The sequence below is a fragment of the Oncorhynchus masou genome, chromosome 30 (genome assembly GCF_036934945.1).
Source record: "Oncorhynchus masou masou isolate Uvic2021 chromosome 30, UVic_Omas_1.1, whole genome shotgun sequence".
NCBI classification, from domain to species: Eukaryota; Metazoa; Chordata; class Actinopteri; order Salmoniformes; family Salmonidae; genus Oncorhynchus; species Oncorhynchus masou.
The window spans coordinates 52778085-52795614 of record NC_088241.1 but is presented as its reverse complement, the minus strand read 5'-3'; the positions used below and the strand labels follow the sequence as shown (position 1 = coordinate 52795614).

At 42.6% G+C, this 17530-nt stretch overlaps 2 protein-coding genes across 2 annotated transcripts in view; one reads left to right on the top strand and one right to left on the bottom strand.

Annotated features, from left to right (window-relative positions):
• Positions 1-3427, bottom strand: part of LOC135522745 (trichohyalin-like) — a 152645-nt gene extending 149218 nt beyond the window's left edge. Inside the window, exons 1-2 of the mRNA XM_064949291.1 lie at positions 2827-3427; positions 1186-1335 (exon numbers count right to left, since the gene is read on the bottom strand). Coding sequence (XP_064805363.1) covers positions 1186-1335; positions 2827-3075 — 399 coding nt within the window. The 5' untranslated portion in view covers positions 3076-3427. The remainder of the gene's footprint in view (positions 1-1185; positions 1336-2826) is intronic.
• Positions 3428-3968: 541 nt separating this feature from the next.
• pex2 (peroxisomal biogenesis factor 2) lies at positions 3969-16793 on the top strand. The gene is made up of 3 exons (XM_064949290.1): positions 3969-4043; positions 13723-14216; positions 14486-16793. The coding sequence occupies exons 1-3, from the start codon at positions 4040-4042 to the stop codon at positions 14969-14971; spliced, it is 984 nt and encodes a 327-aa protein (XP_064805362.1). The 5' UTR covers positions 3969-4039; the 3' UTR covers positions 14972-16793.
• Positions 16794-17530: the final 737 nt, after the last annotated feature.

The window sequence follows — 17530 nt, the reverse complement described above, 5'->3', positions numbered from 1 at the left end:
ACTGTTTTCTGTAAATATACAGTACCAGTCAAAAGTTTGGACACACCTACTTATTCAAGGGTTTTTCTTTATTTTTACACTTTTCTACATTGTAGAATAATAGTAAAGACATCAAAACTATGAAATAACACATATGGAATCATGTAGTAACAAAAAAAGTGTTAAACAAATCAAAATATATTATGTAGTTCTTCACTCTCAAAATTACAACTCTTCATAGAAAAAACAAAATTGGATGTTCTGAGTCCATGCCAATGCTTAAATCACAACAGAATACTATTTTTTTTTTTAGGTCTAATACATTTAGATTTGAGTGTAATTCCCCTTTAATTGTGCATCTGGCCTTTTAATTGCACATCTAGCGAGTGAGGAGTGATGGTTCTGTACTGCTGCAGCTCATTTCATGGCAAATAGCCCGACACTCTTAACCGCTAGGCTACCTGCAGCCCTAATGAACAGCAATGTAGTTTGAAACGTATTTCGAGCAATTTTTACAAACTAATAGGCCTAGGTCTATTCGAGGAGAGAAGCATCAATCCATCCTCTTGCTTGCTGAATGGCTATAAAAAAGGTTACAGCGTTGGCAATGAACTAGTGAGGAGGTTTGAATGGCGAGAGTGACGTGTATCTCTGGTGTGAGCACATTGGCTAAATTGATACATTGCTGCACTGATACATTGATACATTGCTGCACGTAAAAGAAACAGGCGGAGAGAAATGTATTCATTAATTCGCACAACAAACCCACAGACCTGTCAGTGGCAGTGTGCGGCCTGCCACTGGCAATGTCCCATATAACAACTTCTATTGGTCAACAGCTTATTTTCGCATGCAAAAATATGCAAAAATCAAACCTGTTCCGAATAAATAACTGACGGATTGCGGCAGGACAATATTTAGCAATTGGTTTAAATGGTGTCATAAACAAGACATGCTCGTACTTATTTTTTTCTTCCAAATTATTTGGATGAAAATAACAGACTTTGAATGTCTCTAGCATTCTGCCATGATTAGATTCCGACAATGGGTTTGTGTAAAACTACATTCACATATCAAATCTATAGGGGGGCAAGCCCACAGACACTCACAAGCCAGCTGAAGGCAAAATCAGGCAAAAGCAAAGCAGGGATGGAGGCAGGGTAACGTAGGCCTAACACAAAGGAAGAAAATAGACATGAGGCTTACATAAATGATTTGATCAGAGGTGCGTAGCTTGGCCTCTATGGTGCAGACTCTGTTGTTGGCCTCTGTTTCCAGGTCCTCCACTGTCTGGACCAGCACTTGGTTCTGGTCACCCAAGTCGTTCACATAGGACTGGAGGATACGGACCTTCATCTACAAAACACAACAACAGAATAACAGATGTGATAACTACATGTGATGTTGTGTGTCTCTGTGAACAACAGATAAGTAGCCTAGACGCAATGTTGTGTGTTTTTGTACAGCACAGATAAGTAGCAGACATGTTGCATTGCGTGTGTTTGTGAATGGTTTTAAATTGCACTCCCAATATAGCAACATACTGTTCATACATGAATGATGTTTTCATCATAAAAGGCATTTTCAACAACAAAACATAGACAAAAGTTTAAGACAAGAAGACCTCTGACGTCAACAACTGCTTTTGTTTGTTATGTTGGTAGTAATGTACTAACATGTTATTTTCTAAAGGTGCACAGTAGCCCTTGTATTGACAGACAATCTAGACTCTAGAGAGATGCTGGTGTACTTACTACTGTTTATATGTAGGCCAGGCCTAGGTCTAGTACTCTAGGTCTCAACCTCACGTCATTCTCTCAATCTAATTCTTCTCAAATATCTTACAATGTTGTTATAAATAGACTACGTTATAAATATGTTATGCCTGTGGAGCGGACGTGAGACTGCCTCATGGTTTTGTGATGAGGTTTCCCTGCCTGCGACATCAAAATCAGCGTCACCACGCTCACATGATGCATAGGCTTTAGCTCAGCAGCTAACACAGTCTTGCAGCACGTAGACGACCCAGGTTGAAACCTAGTCAGTCACATATACAGCCTAGGCTTACATTTGGAGAGCAGGAGGTTGAAGAGTGACTGTCCACGTCATCCTTGGGTTATGGCTAACCTTGTTAGATATCTCCAGTACTGGACCAATTGACCAAAGTCCATCTTCGAAACCTTGTTACATTTCCTTTGATGTACAGCCCCCTGACTTACAGGCTGTGTCTAAATGATCTCACATGACAAGCCCTGACGATTAGAATGCTTTTAAACAAGGCTGCCGGTCCACGTCTCTGTTTCAGCTGCTCAGATGGACGACTAATGTAATTTACCACCTGTTACAAGTGCTGTGGCTTCATAAAACCAGCTCTGTGCTTCCCTCTGTTATTTGTCTCGCAATAATCATCATGATTGTGCTCACTGACTGTAGATACTGTTTTGTTCTTTTTTATTTGTCACAATTGGTTACAGAGAAGGAGTAGGTATATGCAGAGGACAGAGAGCTAAACTTAATGCAGTAACTTGAGTGGCCTTGTCCAAGTGGCTACCTGGCGATGTTGCCAGCTTGCTCTAATGTTATGTGAATTGACATAACTCCATATATTGTAGCAGTTGAGAGTGGGTCACACGGTCTTAAACTGGCAGCAACCATGCCAAGGGTGGGGTTACGGTTGAGGTTATTTATGGAATTAGGTTAAGGCGAGAAAACGTTTAGGGTTGGCTAAAATGCAAGAATTGTTTTTACGTCAATATGACATAAACTGTATCCCATCTAGCTATGACCATAATGAAGACATGATGATAGAAAATTACCTGCTGTGGAATTAAGTGACACTTCACCTACCTGTAAAATGTCCTCATTTGTGCCCCCTCTTGTGTCAAACTCTAGGCGTCTCAACCTCTCCTCATACAGCCCCTTGAACTCATCCAGGAGGTGTTTCATGTTCTTGGTAACAGGACAGTGAATGATCCCACCACCATGATCACCATCAACTCTTGACGTCGAGTTGTTCTGCTGTGGCTTGTCACTTTTGTGACCAGACCCCTGTGATTTTTCCCCGGACAGAGTGGACTTTTTGCTCTTATAATCCATTTTGCTAGTTCGTCTCACTGAAAACTGAACTGTCTTTTCGGTTAACTTGCTAAAACATTACTCAAGTGACCTCACAAGTATTCATTTATCTGACGTTAGCTTGCTAGCTATCATGCTTTGTTTATCATCACTCAGTTTCTCTCTTCTTGTTTCGGTCTGTTGTCTCGATAACTATGCTGTATAATGACAAACAAAACTCTGCTGTCTACATTGGCTTATAGACATTGTTTTTTCAAAAAATAGTATACTTTCCATGTGTATCGTTAAAAAGTAAAAGTGATTGGAGAAAAGTTGGTTGTTAGGTCGGTAACTACAACCATCAGTTTCCAGTTTTGACGTGTGCGAGAAGCTCGTAGCCCGCCCTTTGAAGGGATACGATTGGCTCAAGCAGCTTTCCGTCTGCAAATGTGCAGTTTTGATTGATCGACATACTGTAACGTCATCGTCGACTGAGCTAATTTGAGGTATCTTCCCGTATCTTCCCTCATGCACTTTATGCTTCCCGCCGTGATTTTAATATTTACCTTGCTGTTGCGTTAACACGTTTGTTCAATTTCAATTAAAGGGGCTTTATTGGCTAGTGAAACATATCAAATGTCATAGTATGTCTATATACAGTGTTGTAATGATGTGCAAATAGTTTAAGTACAAAGAGGAAAATATAAACATAAATATCGGTTGTATTTACAATGGTATTTGTTATTCACTAGTTGCCCTTTCCTTGTGGCAACAGGACACACAAACCTTGCTGCAGTAACGGCACACTGTGGTATTTCACCCAATAGATATGACAGTGTGCACCATCACTTAATCAGCGACCTAATGCAATTGGCTAAACATGCTTGCTGCTGGGCACTCATTTGTCGATTGGCCCGTTCGCTTTTAGAGGAGTGGTTAGCGTTGACAACCCGGAAATGAAATGCGTTGACATCTAGGTGACAAACGGTCGATTTCAAGCAAAACAATGGGTAAATATCGGTCCCCTTTTTGTCATATGAAATACAATCCATTGCCAAGTTATATTGGCTGCATATTCAAATTACGTTTAAACGGCAAACGATATATTTGCGCGAGATATATTGCGAACAGTGGGCAATGCATATGCTACTTCGTTGGAATGTATACTCATGTGCCATGTCTTCTGTGCTTTGATTTGCATTATGTACAGTTCAGTATCGATGAGCTGTGTCGCTTTCAAATACTATCCACTTCACACTATCAAAATGACAGTATGGCGGTCAAGCTGCGGTCTATTCACTAGGAACGAAACGGGGGACCTATCTGAATCTGTCCAATATAAACCGTTTCCGTTGCAAAACGCTACTCTGTGGACTAATGATTACATCCCTGGTGTGTATAAATTAGGTATTGCAATGGGAACCGTTTAAGAACCAAACGGAAGCAAATATAGGAAAAGGGAGGGACCTACCTGAATTTGTCCAATAGAAACTCTCGTTTCGATGCAAACCGTCTCCCTTTGGCGTAAACGGTTTCTGTTGCAAAACGTTTTGCAACGGAGGAAAGGTTCTGCAACAATCGACGTAATTAATACAAACGTGTACTACATTTATTTGCTAGAAATTCCAATGACGTGTTTCACCTTGACAGCAAGCTGCAGTTGTATCATGACAAGGGCTGGGAATTGCCAGGGACATCAAGATCCAGATATTATCAAGATACTTAGGTGTCGATAGGATATGTATTGTGATTGGATTTTCAAAACATATTGTTCACCATATGCCTGCTGCAGAGAGACAAGAGAGAGCCATGAGAAAACGAGTTTTTATCAGTCGTGGAAATAAAAGTGCTGAAAACTAATTGGCTCCCTATTTAAAAAGAAGATGGAGAACACGCTGTGAAGGAAAAAATACTGGAGTTTTGGTGCAGGTACAGCCAACTAGCGGCAAAATAATATTGCAATATTGTCAAAAATATATAATACGATATATATCCTCAAAAATAACAATATTTAACTGTATCAATTTTCCCCATCACTAATCATGACCTTAATGCCTATTACTTGAATATCATCAGAACACCACTTGAATATCAAGATTAATCCAACCACCAACTGTAATGTTTACAAAAAAATTATATATGTATATATATATATATATATATATGTATATATATATATATATATATATATATATATATATATATATATATATATATACATACATACATACATACATACAGTACCAGTCAAAAGTTTGGTCACACCTACTCATTTTAGGGTTTTTCTTTATTTTTACTATTTTCTACATTGCAGAATAATAGTGACGGCATCAAAACTATGAAATAACATGGAATCATGTAGTAGGCAAAAAAAAAAATGTATTTTAAATTTGAGATTCTTCATGAGGTGGCCACCCTTTGCCTTGATGACATCATTTGCACACGCTTGGCATTCTCTCAACCAGCTTCATGAGGTAGTCACCTGGAATGCTTTTCAAATAGCAGGTGTGCCTGTTAATTGTCAGTATTATGGCAAGAACAGCTCAAATAAGCAAAAAGAAACAACAGTCCATCATATGTTTAAGACATGAAGGTCAATCAATCTGGAAAATTTCAAGAACTCTGAAAGTTTCTTCAAGTGCAGTAGCAAAATCCATCAAGTGCTATGAAGCGCTATGATAGCTGAGGACCGCCACAGGAAAGGAAGACCCAAAGTTACCTCTGCTGCAGAGGATAAGTTCATTCGAGTTACCAGCCTCAGAAATTGCAGCCCAAATAAATGCTCCACAGAGTTCAAGTAACAGACACATCTCAACTTCAACTGTTCAGAGGAGACTGTGTGAATCAGGCCTTCATGGTCGAATTGCTGCAAAGAAACCACTACTGAAGGACACCAATAAGAAGAAGAGACTTGCTTGGGCAAAGAAACATGAGCAATGGACATTAGACCGGTGGGAATCTGTCCTTTGGTCTGATGAGTCCAAATTTGTGATTTTTGGTTCCAACTGCTGTGTCTTTGTGAGATGCAAAGTAGGTGAACGGATTATCTCTGCATGTGTGGTTCCCGTCGTGAAGCATGGAGGACGAGGTGTGATGGTGTGGGCTTGCTTTGCTGGTGACACTGTCAGTGATTTATTTTGAATTCAAGGCACACTTAACCAGCATGGATACCACAGCATTTTGCAGCGATATGCCATCTCATCTGGTTTGCACATAATGGGACTATCATTTGTTTTTCAGCAGGATAATGACCCGACACACCGTCAGGCTGTGTAAGGGCTATTTGACCAAGAAGGAGAGTGATGGATTGCTGCATCAGATGACCTGGCCTCCACAATCACCTGACCTCAACCCAATTGAGATGGTTTGGGATAAGTTGGACCGCAGTGTGAAGGAAAAGCAGCCAACAAGTGCTCAGCATATATGGGAACTCCTTCAAGACTGTTGAAAAGCATTCCCGGTGAAGCTGGTTGAGAGAATGCCAAGATTGTGCAAAGCTGTCATCAAGGCAAAGGGTGGCTACTTTGAAGAATGTGAAATCTAAAATATTTTTGGTTACTACATGATTCCATGTGTGTTATTTCATAGTTTTGTTATCATCACTATTATTCTACAATGTAAAAAATAAAGATAAACCCTTGAATGAGTAGGTGTGTCTAAACTTGACTGGTACTGTATATATAGTGAATACTGTATATACTGTATATAGGCTATATTATAACAGGAATTATCCCCATAGGTATTAATTAGTGTACTGTACATTTGGTTATTGGAGTAGGCTATACTGTCATTTCAGCCTTAAGCTTATCTCACTCCAGGCCAGTCGAAAAGCAGAGAGAGAGAAAGAGATGTCATTATTTCTGTACAGTAGGTGATTTGATTGATTTTCAAGAGGCCACTCACTCCATCCCTATCCCCTCAATCATTGTCCTCTATTCATTTAAAAAAAAATCTATCTCTCTTTTACAATTACTCTGTAGCTGGCCATTTTGCCTCGTGCCAACCTAATCCTCTGACTGATTATCACGTAATGCTCTTGCCTTATTATCAAAATGGAGGAGCTTTGCGTTTTTTGTTAAATGGCTGATATGTGTAGACTTTACGAATTAAGAACTAGGAATGAGTGTTGTTATCGAGAGATTCTAGAGCAGATGATTACACTGGATGAGAGAGAGAGAACACTTAGCATATTGAGTGGGTTTTTAAGGGAATTTGTGAAGTTAAACTGGGGTGTGATCTCAGCTAGAGGTCAAGAGGTCAGCTATAGATTTCTCTAACAGGCATTAACATGGACACGGCTTTGTCTGCTGCACTCATTTGAAAAAGCTCTCTACACTCAGACCCTGTCCTCTAAAAGGGTTGTTCAGTCGGAATGTTTGTAATGAATCCAAAGTTCAAATGTCGGCAGGGGTAGTCGTCTGACAGGCTGTGTTTGAACTTGGTTCGTCTAGCCTAAAAGCCTCAACACTCTGTTAGCCTGCTGAGCTAAAGCCTAGGCATTTGCTTGGGGAGCTAACGCAAGCCTTCAGGCCTCAGGCGAGTTTAGGCTACTCATCACCCCAGCACGTTTCTGTGAAGTGTTTTTACTGTGATGAGTGACTGCTCCAGACATGAGCACATCTTTTAACAGCATTCCTTGTCCGCTTTAGAGAGAGAAAAAAACAGTGCTTGGGTCTTCACAAGCCAGGGTCTGTCTGGCACTCTGGCACGTTAAGCATTCCATTTCCTCAATCATTTTTAATTGCTGTGTACAACTGATGAAACATGAGAACAAAAGTTTGCACATCACCGTTTGTCTTCTGTCATGCATTAGTTGATCAAAAATTCTTAACGCTACACATTTTATTTGCATGAGGTTAGGCCACAGCCGTTGCGCATTACTTCATCAGGCACAACAAAAAAATGTCTCATTCATTAACTGTTCTTGCTTCACCATTCGATGCACTTCCTTGGCCTCCTAAATGTTTCATGAGTTTTTAAGTTGTTTTCCTGCAAACCCTGCTGTACTTATTACTCATACAAGCTTTGTATCTTCCACCTTTGTACTCACAAAATCAATTAATTCTCCTAAATAATTTACGTTCTGAGCAAACCAGATTAAGCAGAGCACAAATCTTTGTGTCAGGCAGAAGTGATATTTTTTTTCAGGCATTAACTAGGCCCCCCTCGCCCTCTGGCTCTCTATGGTGTTAGGTAGAGAGTTGCAAAATGTATTAAACTTTCAATAAATTCCCTGATTTTCCCAAAATTCGAGTTAGAGGTTTCCCGGAATCAGGAGGGAATAAGCAGGAAATCCGGGATCCTCCAACCAGGATTTCTGGAAATCCAGGGAATTTATTGAAAGTTCCAACCCTAGTCAGTTTGCAACCCTAGTCAGTTTGCAACCCTAGTTTTCGGTGAGTAGGGGAGTCCTGATTAAGCATTTGAGTGCAACACACACACACACCAAGAGAGAGAGGGAGCCAGGGTCTAGGACCACTCTGTGCATTTACACGCATCTATTTTTTATGAAACAGACTCATAACAATTAGTCCTCTTACCGCCTGGCTAATCTTAGCATACCTGTAATGGCCATGACATCACTTTTTAAAAGTTCCAAAACTGACATTCTCATTAATTTTCATTGAGAAAACATTAGTAGGCCTAGCACTCTGGCCAGAGAGAAAAGAGCAATAAAGAGAGGAATAAAAGAGGTTTGAGTGCTTAGAATGGAAGGTTACATTCTCCAGACCTTTTACACAAATTCATTTACATGAGAAGAGAAATGTAGGGTGAGAGCCAAAGGCATATTCCACACAGTAGGAGAGCCAATTGTAACAGTTTATATTTTAGTTCAGAGAATGTAGGCTAACAAGCAAAGCTAACTGCCTTGGTATTTGTGTACGAGAGTCTAAGCCAGGAGTTTGATGCATAATAATTGCTTATATACAAAGCCAGGCATACATATATTAGGCATTTTATATCTGAAGGAGGCTTTTATATATATAATTATGCCTCAGTGATCAGAAAAAAGATAGGGATAATATCACTATTATGTGTCCTGTCCTTTGGGGATCAAGACACCCACCCCCATTCCCTCCCTATCTCTTGTCCTAAAGGTGCCATCCCTGGCACTATGTCTAAACCGAAGGTCAAGATGACAGTCTAGCCACCCTCCCAAATTCCCTTGATTCCTTCTAGCCTTGCTTGGAGCTGAGCTGCTATGTTCTCTTCAGGAATGTCCTGTCCAGTTGTGACAACCAGACAGACTCAAGGTCAGAGTGTTGTCGTTGAGCAGTTTGTGCTTATCTGTTTTCACTCAGGTTTTTTTCTGTTCTTTTTTCCCCTATCCTTTTTCCATCAGTAGATGGTAGCCGACAGGATGATGCCTAGGGGTGGGGGTGACAGTTGATATGCCGCAATCTTATCTGTCACTCATTCATCACTTTGCGCCAGTTGTCATAAGCCCTGATTTGAGCAGCAGACTGCAGCTTGGATGCCGTGGAGCGCTCATGTTTTTATCCTATTATTTGTCATGGTGCAGGAGTGGTTTTTGCTCCATATAAACCCTTTGTGCTAGCCTTGTTGTTGTGGCAGTATATCCATATGTTGTGTATTGACATTGTCCTAGTAATGATTCATTTGGTCTCAGACTTCCCTAAATCTCTAAATATCCCCAAAATGCTGTTGTTTGAAGCAATCTTAAATATAGAATTTAAAAATCATTACATTTACCCCATGAAATGTGTAGGCTTCTAGATTTTTACTTGTTTTGTATTGATTTCAGAACTAGGCCTATAGTGGATAACTTTAGGCAATAACCCACACTCAGTCAGTCAGTCCTCTCTCTCACTCTCACTCTACTCACTCACCAGCTCCAGGAGAGGGCATTCTCCCTGTGTTGATCCATTATGAAGTCGATGGCTCCTGTTCAATGCTTGAACATAATCTTTGTGCGTGTGTGTGTGTGTGTTTGCTCTTTCATGCCTCTGTAAGTGTATGTCCTTTATTTACAATAGGCCTAACCACTGCCCATTGATCGGTGACTTCTGACCATTACATAAGAGCCATAGATTTCCAGTTCTGTGGTGAAAGCCCTGTAAATTTCACTACTTCATTTTTATAGGCAGAGAGTATTGACTGAAGTGTGGGGCTGTTATGTATTTGGCATATAGCTGAGAGTCTGAGGGTAGCTGTCAATAGTAATCCTGCTATTGATGTGTGTGTGTGTGTGTGTGTGTCTCGAAGACGTTACAGTGGCCTGACTCTAACATCTCTCTCATCCTCTTACATCATAATTACATTAATATTGACAAGCCCCTGACAACAGCCACAGTACTATTGATAGCCGACTGTCGATACTGTGTTCCCAAATAAAACATTTTCATTCATAACTTGTCAACTGCTCAATAACAGCGTTGAAGGGAGTACCAGGCCAGGGGATTCTCCCAAGAGGGAGGGAAGGAGGAAGGGATGGAGAGAGGGGGCTATTTCTCACACTTGGCACTGTGTGGCTATTTGGCGCTGTGGACCTGTGGATTATCTACGTATGTCCCTGCCTGCCTACCTGATTGACACACACACATGCAGGCATGCGCATACGCCCACACTGAGACAGTGCATACAAACGTGGGGCTACTACTTCCTTTCTTTCTCAGTAGAGCTTTGAGATAATTTGAATGAAAGCACTATACAAATGAAGTGTATTATTATTTACCAAGGGCCAATTATGCTTAGCTATGTCACCTAAATGATGTGACATAACAAATTAGGTTATATGTATTAGAATCTTTATGTAATTATTTGATATTCACCTACTTATTTCCTTGTAAGTTTTAGGCTACTTTATAAATTAAATTCTAACTTCGTATAATAGACATTGTATGCCGCACTCGTAAATAGTGTCATGAATTAAATTAAACTTGAATTACTTTTTTCCTTTAAAATGTCACCTATTTCATTCATTTCTAAATGTAACTGGGTGGTACTGTATCATCTGAAGTCTATTGAAACATCATGAATGCAGGATGTTCTTATAGACCAAAATAAACTCTAAGCACCGCAGTGCTGCTTATTAGAATGTAACTCGGTCTAAATGTCACAACTGACCCCTTCAGTCAAAGCTGCCATATTTCCATTCCAGAGCTGAAATCTCTTAAAGCCACGTAACAAATCCTGTTCACCACAGCACAAAGGTCTCTCTCTTTTTCTCTCCTTCAGCCTTTCATTTCTAAACCATTTCATTTGGGGTGGGGGGGGGTAGAGAGAGATAAACCAAGGATGATACAAACATGGACTCACACAGACACACTCAGTGAGGAGTCATCCAGACGTCACAGTGGTGGGAGCTCATATAGAGTCCACCGGGGAGTGAAATAGTTCCATATTGGCAGATGGTTACGGTGTAGCCAAGACTGCGCCATTAGGCTAATCCCTGTTGATGTGATTCTTCCGCACAACCCTATCTCGGCTAAGACCGTGTGTGTGTGTCCATCTTAAGACCCCATGTGCCTCCGCATTGCAACACTCAAAGGCCACATTTAGGATGGGTTTTACATGTGAAAAGTGATTCCAGATCCACTATAAAAAATGCATAACAGGATGGACTTCTCATCTTAAAGGAGAATTTAGCTTCTTTACAACCAAATCTACATTTTTAATGTAAATAGCATGTTATAGAGGGGTCCAGACAATTTTTTGAGAACCCCCCCCCCTCCCCATCCTCATTGTGACAGTAAAGGGGATCTGAAAAAACATGAGCAAAGGCTCCAAAAACACCCAAATACGTCCTTTTAGAAACTGAAACGCTGTCAGTATGGTGATGTAGGTTTTTACATGTTGTGCACATGAAATTGTCATTCCAAACTTTATCTGCAATGTTGTATTCCATTTTGTTGTGACTCGAGCTGAGGCATGCAAATTTCATTAGATATTCCCTCTGTCCAGTGTCTGTTTCTTTTGCCCATCTTAATATTTGCTTTTTATTGGCCAGTCTGAGAGATGTCTTTTTCTTTGCAACTCTGCCTAGAAGGCCAGCATCCCGGGGTCGCCTATTCACTGCTGACGTTGAAACTGGACAGAGGAACTCTGCCTAGAAGGCCAGCATCCCAGGGTCGCCTCTTCACTGCTGACGTTGAGACTGGACAGAGGAACTCTGCCTAGAAGGCCAGCATCCCGGGGTCGCCTCTTCACTGCTGATGTTGAAACTGGACAGAGGAACTCTGCCTTGAAGGCCAGCATCCCGGGGTCGCCTCTTCACTGTTGACGTTGAGACTGGACAGAGGAACTCTGCCTAGAAGGCCAGCATCCCGGGGTCGCCTCTTCACTGCTGACGTTGAAACTGGACAGAGGAACTCTGCCTTGAAGGCCAGCATCCCGGGGTCGCCTCTTCACTGTTGACGTTGAGACTGGACAGAGGAACTCTGCCTATAAGGCCAGCATCCCAGGGTCGCCTCTTCACTGCTGACATTTAGACTGGTGTTTATCGGGGACTATTTAATAAAGCTGCCAGTTGAGGACTTGTGAGGCGTCTGTTTTCAAACTAGACAATCTAATATACTTGTCCTCTTGCTCAGGTGTGCACCGGGGCCTCCCACTCCTATTCTGGTTAGAGACAAGTTTCGCTGTTCTGTGAAGGGAGTAGTACACAGTGTTGTACCAGATGTTCTGTTTCTTGGCAGTTTCTCGCATGGAATAGCCTTCATTTCTCAGAACAAGAATAGACTGACGAGTTTTGGAAGAAAGTTCTTTGTTTCTGGCCATGTTGAGCCTGTAATCGAACCCACAAATGCTGATGCTCCAAATACTCAACTAGTCTAAAGAAGGCCAGTTTAATCTTTTTAGTTTCCTGAGGGGGAATAGGCTTTGTTGTGTCCTCTTCTCGGTTGTCTTGGTGTGTTTGGACTAGAGGTCGACCGATTAATCGGATTAATTTGGGCCGATTTCAAGTTTACATAACAATCGAAATCGATATTTTTGCCTGCCAATTTGCCGATATACTGACAGCGTTTCAGTTTCTATAAGGATGTATTTGGGTGTTTTTGGAACCATTTTTTAGAATCCCTGTACTACACAACAAGGATGAGGAAATGAAACGCAACCAGCGATAAGTTTCTCAAAAACAAGTGAAATCTGGACCTTTCTATAACATGGCATTTACAAAACAATGTATTTGGTTGTAAAAAAGCAACTTCTCCTTTTGAGATTTTGGCAATGCAGACCTTTATCTACAGTACTTCCTCAGTCAGATGAAATCAGGGATACCATTTTTATGTCTCTTGTGTACAGTTTGAAGGAAGTTGCTGGCTAGCGTTAGGGCAAAGACTGGACATCTATATGACAGCTAGAATGCCAGCTGTTCCTGTAGACTTCGTCATTGCACTTAGCATTGGCTCGCAAAACTACCTCGAACTTCCTTCATTCTGGATGCAGAGACATTCAAATTGTGTCCACGAGTTCATCGGACTTAGGGGAAGTACATAAAGGGCTTCATAGCCAAAATGTCAAAGTATCCCTTTACATCTGGTCCCTCTCAAGGTTTTGTCCTTCCAAGACAGTTTATTCTTGCCAAAAGTTTGGAGTCTTTCTTTGGGGATTTAGGCCTATGTTACTGTGGAGCACCTTTGATAAATCAATTGTATTGCAAACAGTATGTATGTGATGTAGCCTACAAGTACCATTTTTGATTCTCATCTTCTTCTTCTTTTTCAGCTTCTACCGGAAGAGCCCATCCCCCACCAGAGGGAGGTTCAGGTCCAGACCCTCAGACTCCTGTCTTGAGGATCAACCAGCTGGATGCCTTTGAGCTGGACTCTGCTCTGGACCAGCTGGTGTGGAACCAGTTCTCCCAGTGTTTCCAACACTTCCGCCCAGGCCTGCTCACTCCCGTGGAGCCTGAACTCAAGGCCCTGCTCCAGCTCCTTCTCTGGAGGTTCACAGTCTACCCCAACAGTGCTACGGTGGGCCAGTCTATGATGAACCTCCGTTACCACAACACTCTGTCACTATCCCAGCGCTACAGGGCCCTGAGCAGGAGACAGAGGCTGGGCCTGGCCCTGCTGACAGTCGGCCCCCGCTGGCTGACGGAGCGATCCCACAGCTTGCTCCTCTCCCTGGGGTTGGGGCTGGGCGGCAGTCCCCCGGCCAATGGAGGTCTGCGTCTGGGACTGCGTCGAGTTCTTTCTCTGATCACCGGCCTTACCCAGGTAGGGTCATAAAGTAAAGTTCTGAGTTTTGATTGGCTAGCTTTGCATTTTCCATACTTCATCCTCGGGACCCCAAAGGGTGCACGTTTTGGTTTTTGCCCGAACACTACACAGCTGATTCAAATGATCAAAGCTTGATGATTAGTTGAGTATTTGAATCGGCTGTGTAGTGCTCGGACAAAATCCAAACGTGCAGCTCTTGGGGTCCCGAGGACCGAGTTTGGGAAACCCTGGTCTAGCTGTTACTCATGCTGCTGATATCTCCCCAGGTAGCCAATCTGATCAACTTCCTGGTGTTCCTGAGGAAGGGGCGCCACCCATCTCTGACAGAAAGGATCCTGGGTATCCGTGCGGTGTTCACTAAGCCCCAGGTGGTCCGGGATGCAGCCTTCCAGTACATGAATAGAGAGCTGCTGTGGCACGGCTTCGCTGAGTTCCTCATCTTCCTCCTCCCTCTAGTCAACATGAGGAAGATCAAGACAACCATCTATTCACTTCTCTACCCCCTAGGAGTGGGTGAGGGAGGGGAGGAGGGGGTGAGAGAGGGCTCAGCGGTTTGGAAGGAGTGTGCTCTGTGTGGGGAGTGGCCTACCATGCCTCACGTGGTAGGTTGTGGTCATGTGTTCTGTTACTACTGCGTCAAGAGTCACTCCATCGCCGACGCCTACCTGACATGTCCTAAGTGTGGCGTAGAAGTCGGGGAGGCAAAGGCTGTCAAACTGCAGATTGAGATTACTGACATCCACGCTAGATGATAATGTCACATCCAGTCACGGAACACACACAACACGTGTTTACTTGTAAAGTGAGCTTTTGGTGACACTCAAGGTCACAGTGAATGGACTTCAATACACAGTGTCTATAGAAAAATTGACATTTACACATGCACACACACAAACACGGACAGACATTCGGAAATACACACACACACAAAGGGTCTCAGAGGGGCCCTTTAACTGAGCAAGGTTTCTTTGCTTAAGATACTCTGGGTGACGATGGAAGATGCACTGGAAAGACAAGATGATGATGACTGAGATTCAGTCTGTTGTATGAACAGACAGGGCCTGTCTGCCCATGTATAATGTATGTGAGCACACACTCACTGACCATCATGCTCCTGTTGCCCCTCCATTCCTACTGTTAGACTTTGGACAGACCTGTTTGTTCACACAGCTCTGAGTGACTGTTGGAGAAACACAGAGCATATATTTGATGAAGAAATGTGTTGATTTTGCCCCAAATTGGCCTTGTGCTGCTCTGTTCTGTTCAAATGGGAATATTTGTTCTGATGAAAAATGCAAAAACATGACTGACGGGACTAATAAATAATGGATGATTTTCTGTTGCTCATCGCCGCTAACGAAATTTGCATCTGTTTGTATTTGTGCCTAAATTCTGTTCATTAAAATGTAGTCAATTTAATTAATACCCAAATAATGACCCCATTTAATGGGTGTTTCTTGTTTTAAAGTGAAGAGAGAAATTTAGGAAAGTTATAACATACATGCTTCTCCCCATCTCTCCTTCTCTTCTCATCTCTCCTCTCCCTCTGCTCTCTCTCTCCCTCTGGTCTCTCCATCTTTCCCCATGCTCTCTTCCCATCTGCCCTCTCTCCATCTTGCCTTCTCTCCCTCTGCATCTCTCCTCTCTCCATCTTTCCCTATGCTGTCTTCCCATCTCTCCTCTCCCTCTGCCCATCTCTCCTCTCCCTCTGCTCTCTCTCCATCTCTCCTTATCCCCTTTCACACTGCCAAAACATGCAAAAGATCAAGGGGCAGCCAGAGGCTCAGATTGGAGACACACTTATACACTTTCTGTCTCTCTCTGCCTCTCTCACACACACTCAGTAATCTCGGCGGGCCTCTCCCTATAAGTCAGGCTGTGAACTGTAGTGAACCTCTGGCAGCCTCTTGGTTCCTTGCAGGCGAATCACTGCCTAATCCCTGTAATGACTGCAAAGATGCTTATTTATGCTGGAGTTAACCTCCTCCAATGAGCCCAGCCCCGGGCCAAACGTAGCCCTGCCCAGTGAGGCCGTCTCTGGGCTGGTGGAGAGCAGAGACACCCCTCCTCTGGATGATCACTAGAGCTTAATTGCTGATTGCGGAGGCAATCAATCAGGACTATAGGTGAGTTGGGGCCTTGTGGAGAGATGGGTTTGGTCAGGCTGGTTCTCTCTCTCTCTCTCTCACACACAGACACATACACTACTGACGGCTTAGTTTCTTTTGAGGCCTGTTTGGTTTGGTCCAGCTTACACAAACTCACTAATACACACAAACACACTCACTGGTTCACTTCTGAAGGGGCTGATGAAATTTGTTAGACACAAAGAAAATATTTGGTGTTTCTTGGATTGAGGGCTTTTGCTCATGAGATCAATACACAGGGATTCTACAGTATTTACTGATGATGTTCATGTTAATTATTAAAATGCCTAACCACCATGCTTTTTATGCTGCCTCTGATTCTGTATGTTGGGGCGTTTATGAGCATGCGGGCATGTGCCTGTGTCTGTTCATGCGTCCAGCAGGCCTACCTGTCCTTGGATGATTTTATTGAATTAAAATATACCGTACAAAAATATAAACGCAACATGCAAAGTGTTGGTCCCATGTTTCATGAGCTGAAACAAAAGTTCCCAGAAATTGTGAACACATTTTTTGACATCCCTGTTAGTGAGCATTTCTCCTTTGCTGACATAATCCATCCACCTGACAGGTGTGGCATATCAAGAAGCTGATTAAACAGCGTGCTCATTACATAGGTGCACCTTGTGCTGGGGGACAATACAAGGTCATGCTGAAATGTGGAGTTTCGTCACATGACACAATGCCACAGATGTGTCAAGTTTTGAGGGAGTGTGTAATTGGCAATGCTAACTGCAGGAATGTCCACCAGAGCTGTTGCCAGAGAATTTAATGTTAATTTTTCTACCATAAGCCGCCGCCAACGTAGTTTTAGAGAGTTTAGCAGTATGTCCAACCGGCATCACAACTGCAGACCATGGTGTATGGTGTCATGTGGGCCAGCTGATGTCAACGTTGTGAACAGAGTGCCCGATGGTGGCGGTGGGGTTATGGTATAGGCAGGCATAAGCTTCAGACAACAAACACAATTGCATTTTATCTATGGCAATTTGAATGCACAGAGATACCATGACAAGATCCTGAGGCCCATTGTTGTGCCATTCATCTGCGTCCATTACCTCATGTTTCTGGTGAGGACCTGCCTTACAACAGGCCTACAAGCCCTCAGTCCAGCCTCTCTCAGCCTATTGCGGACAGTCTGAGAACTGATGGAAGGATTGTGAG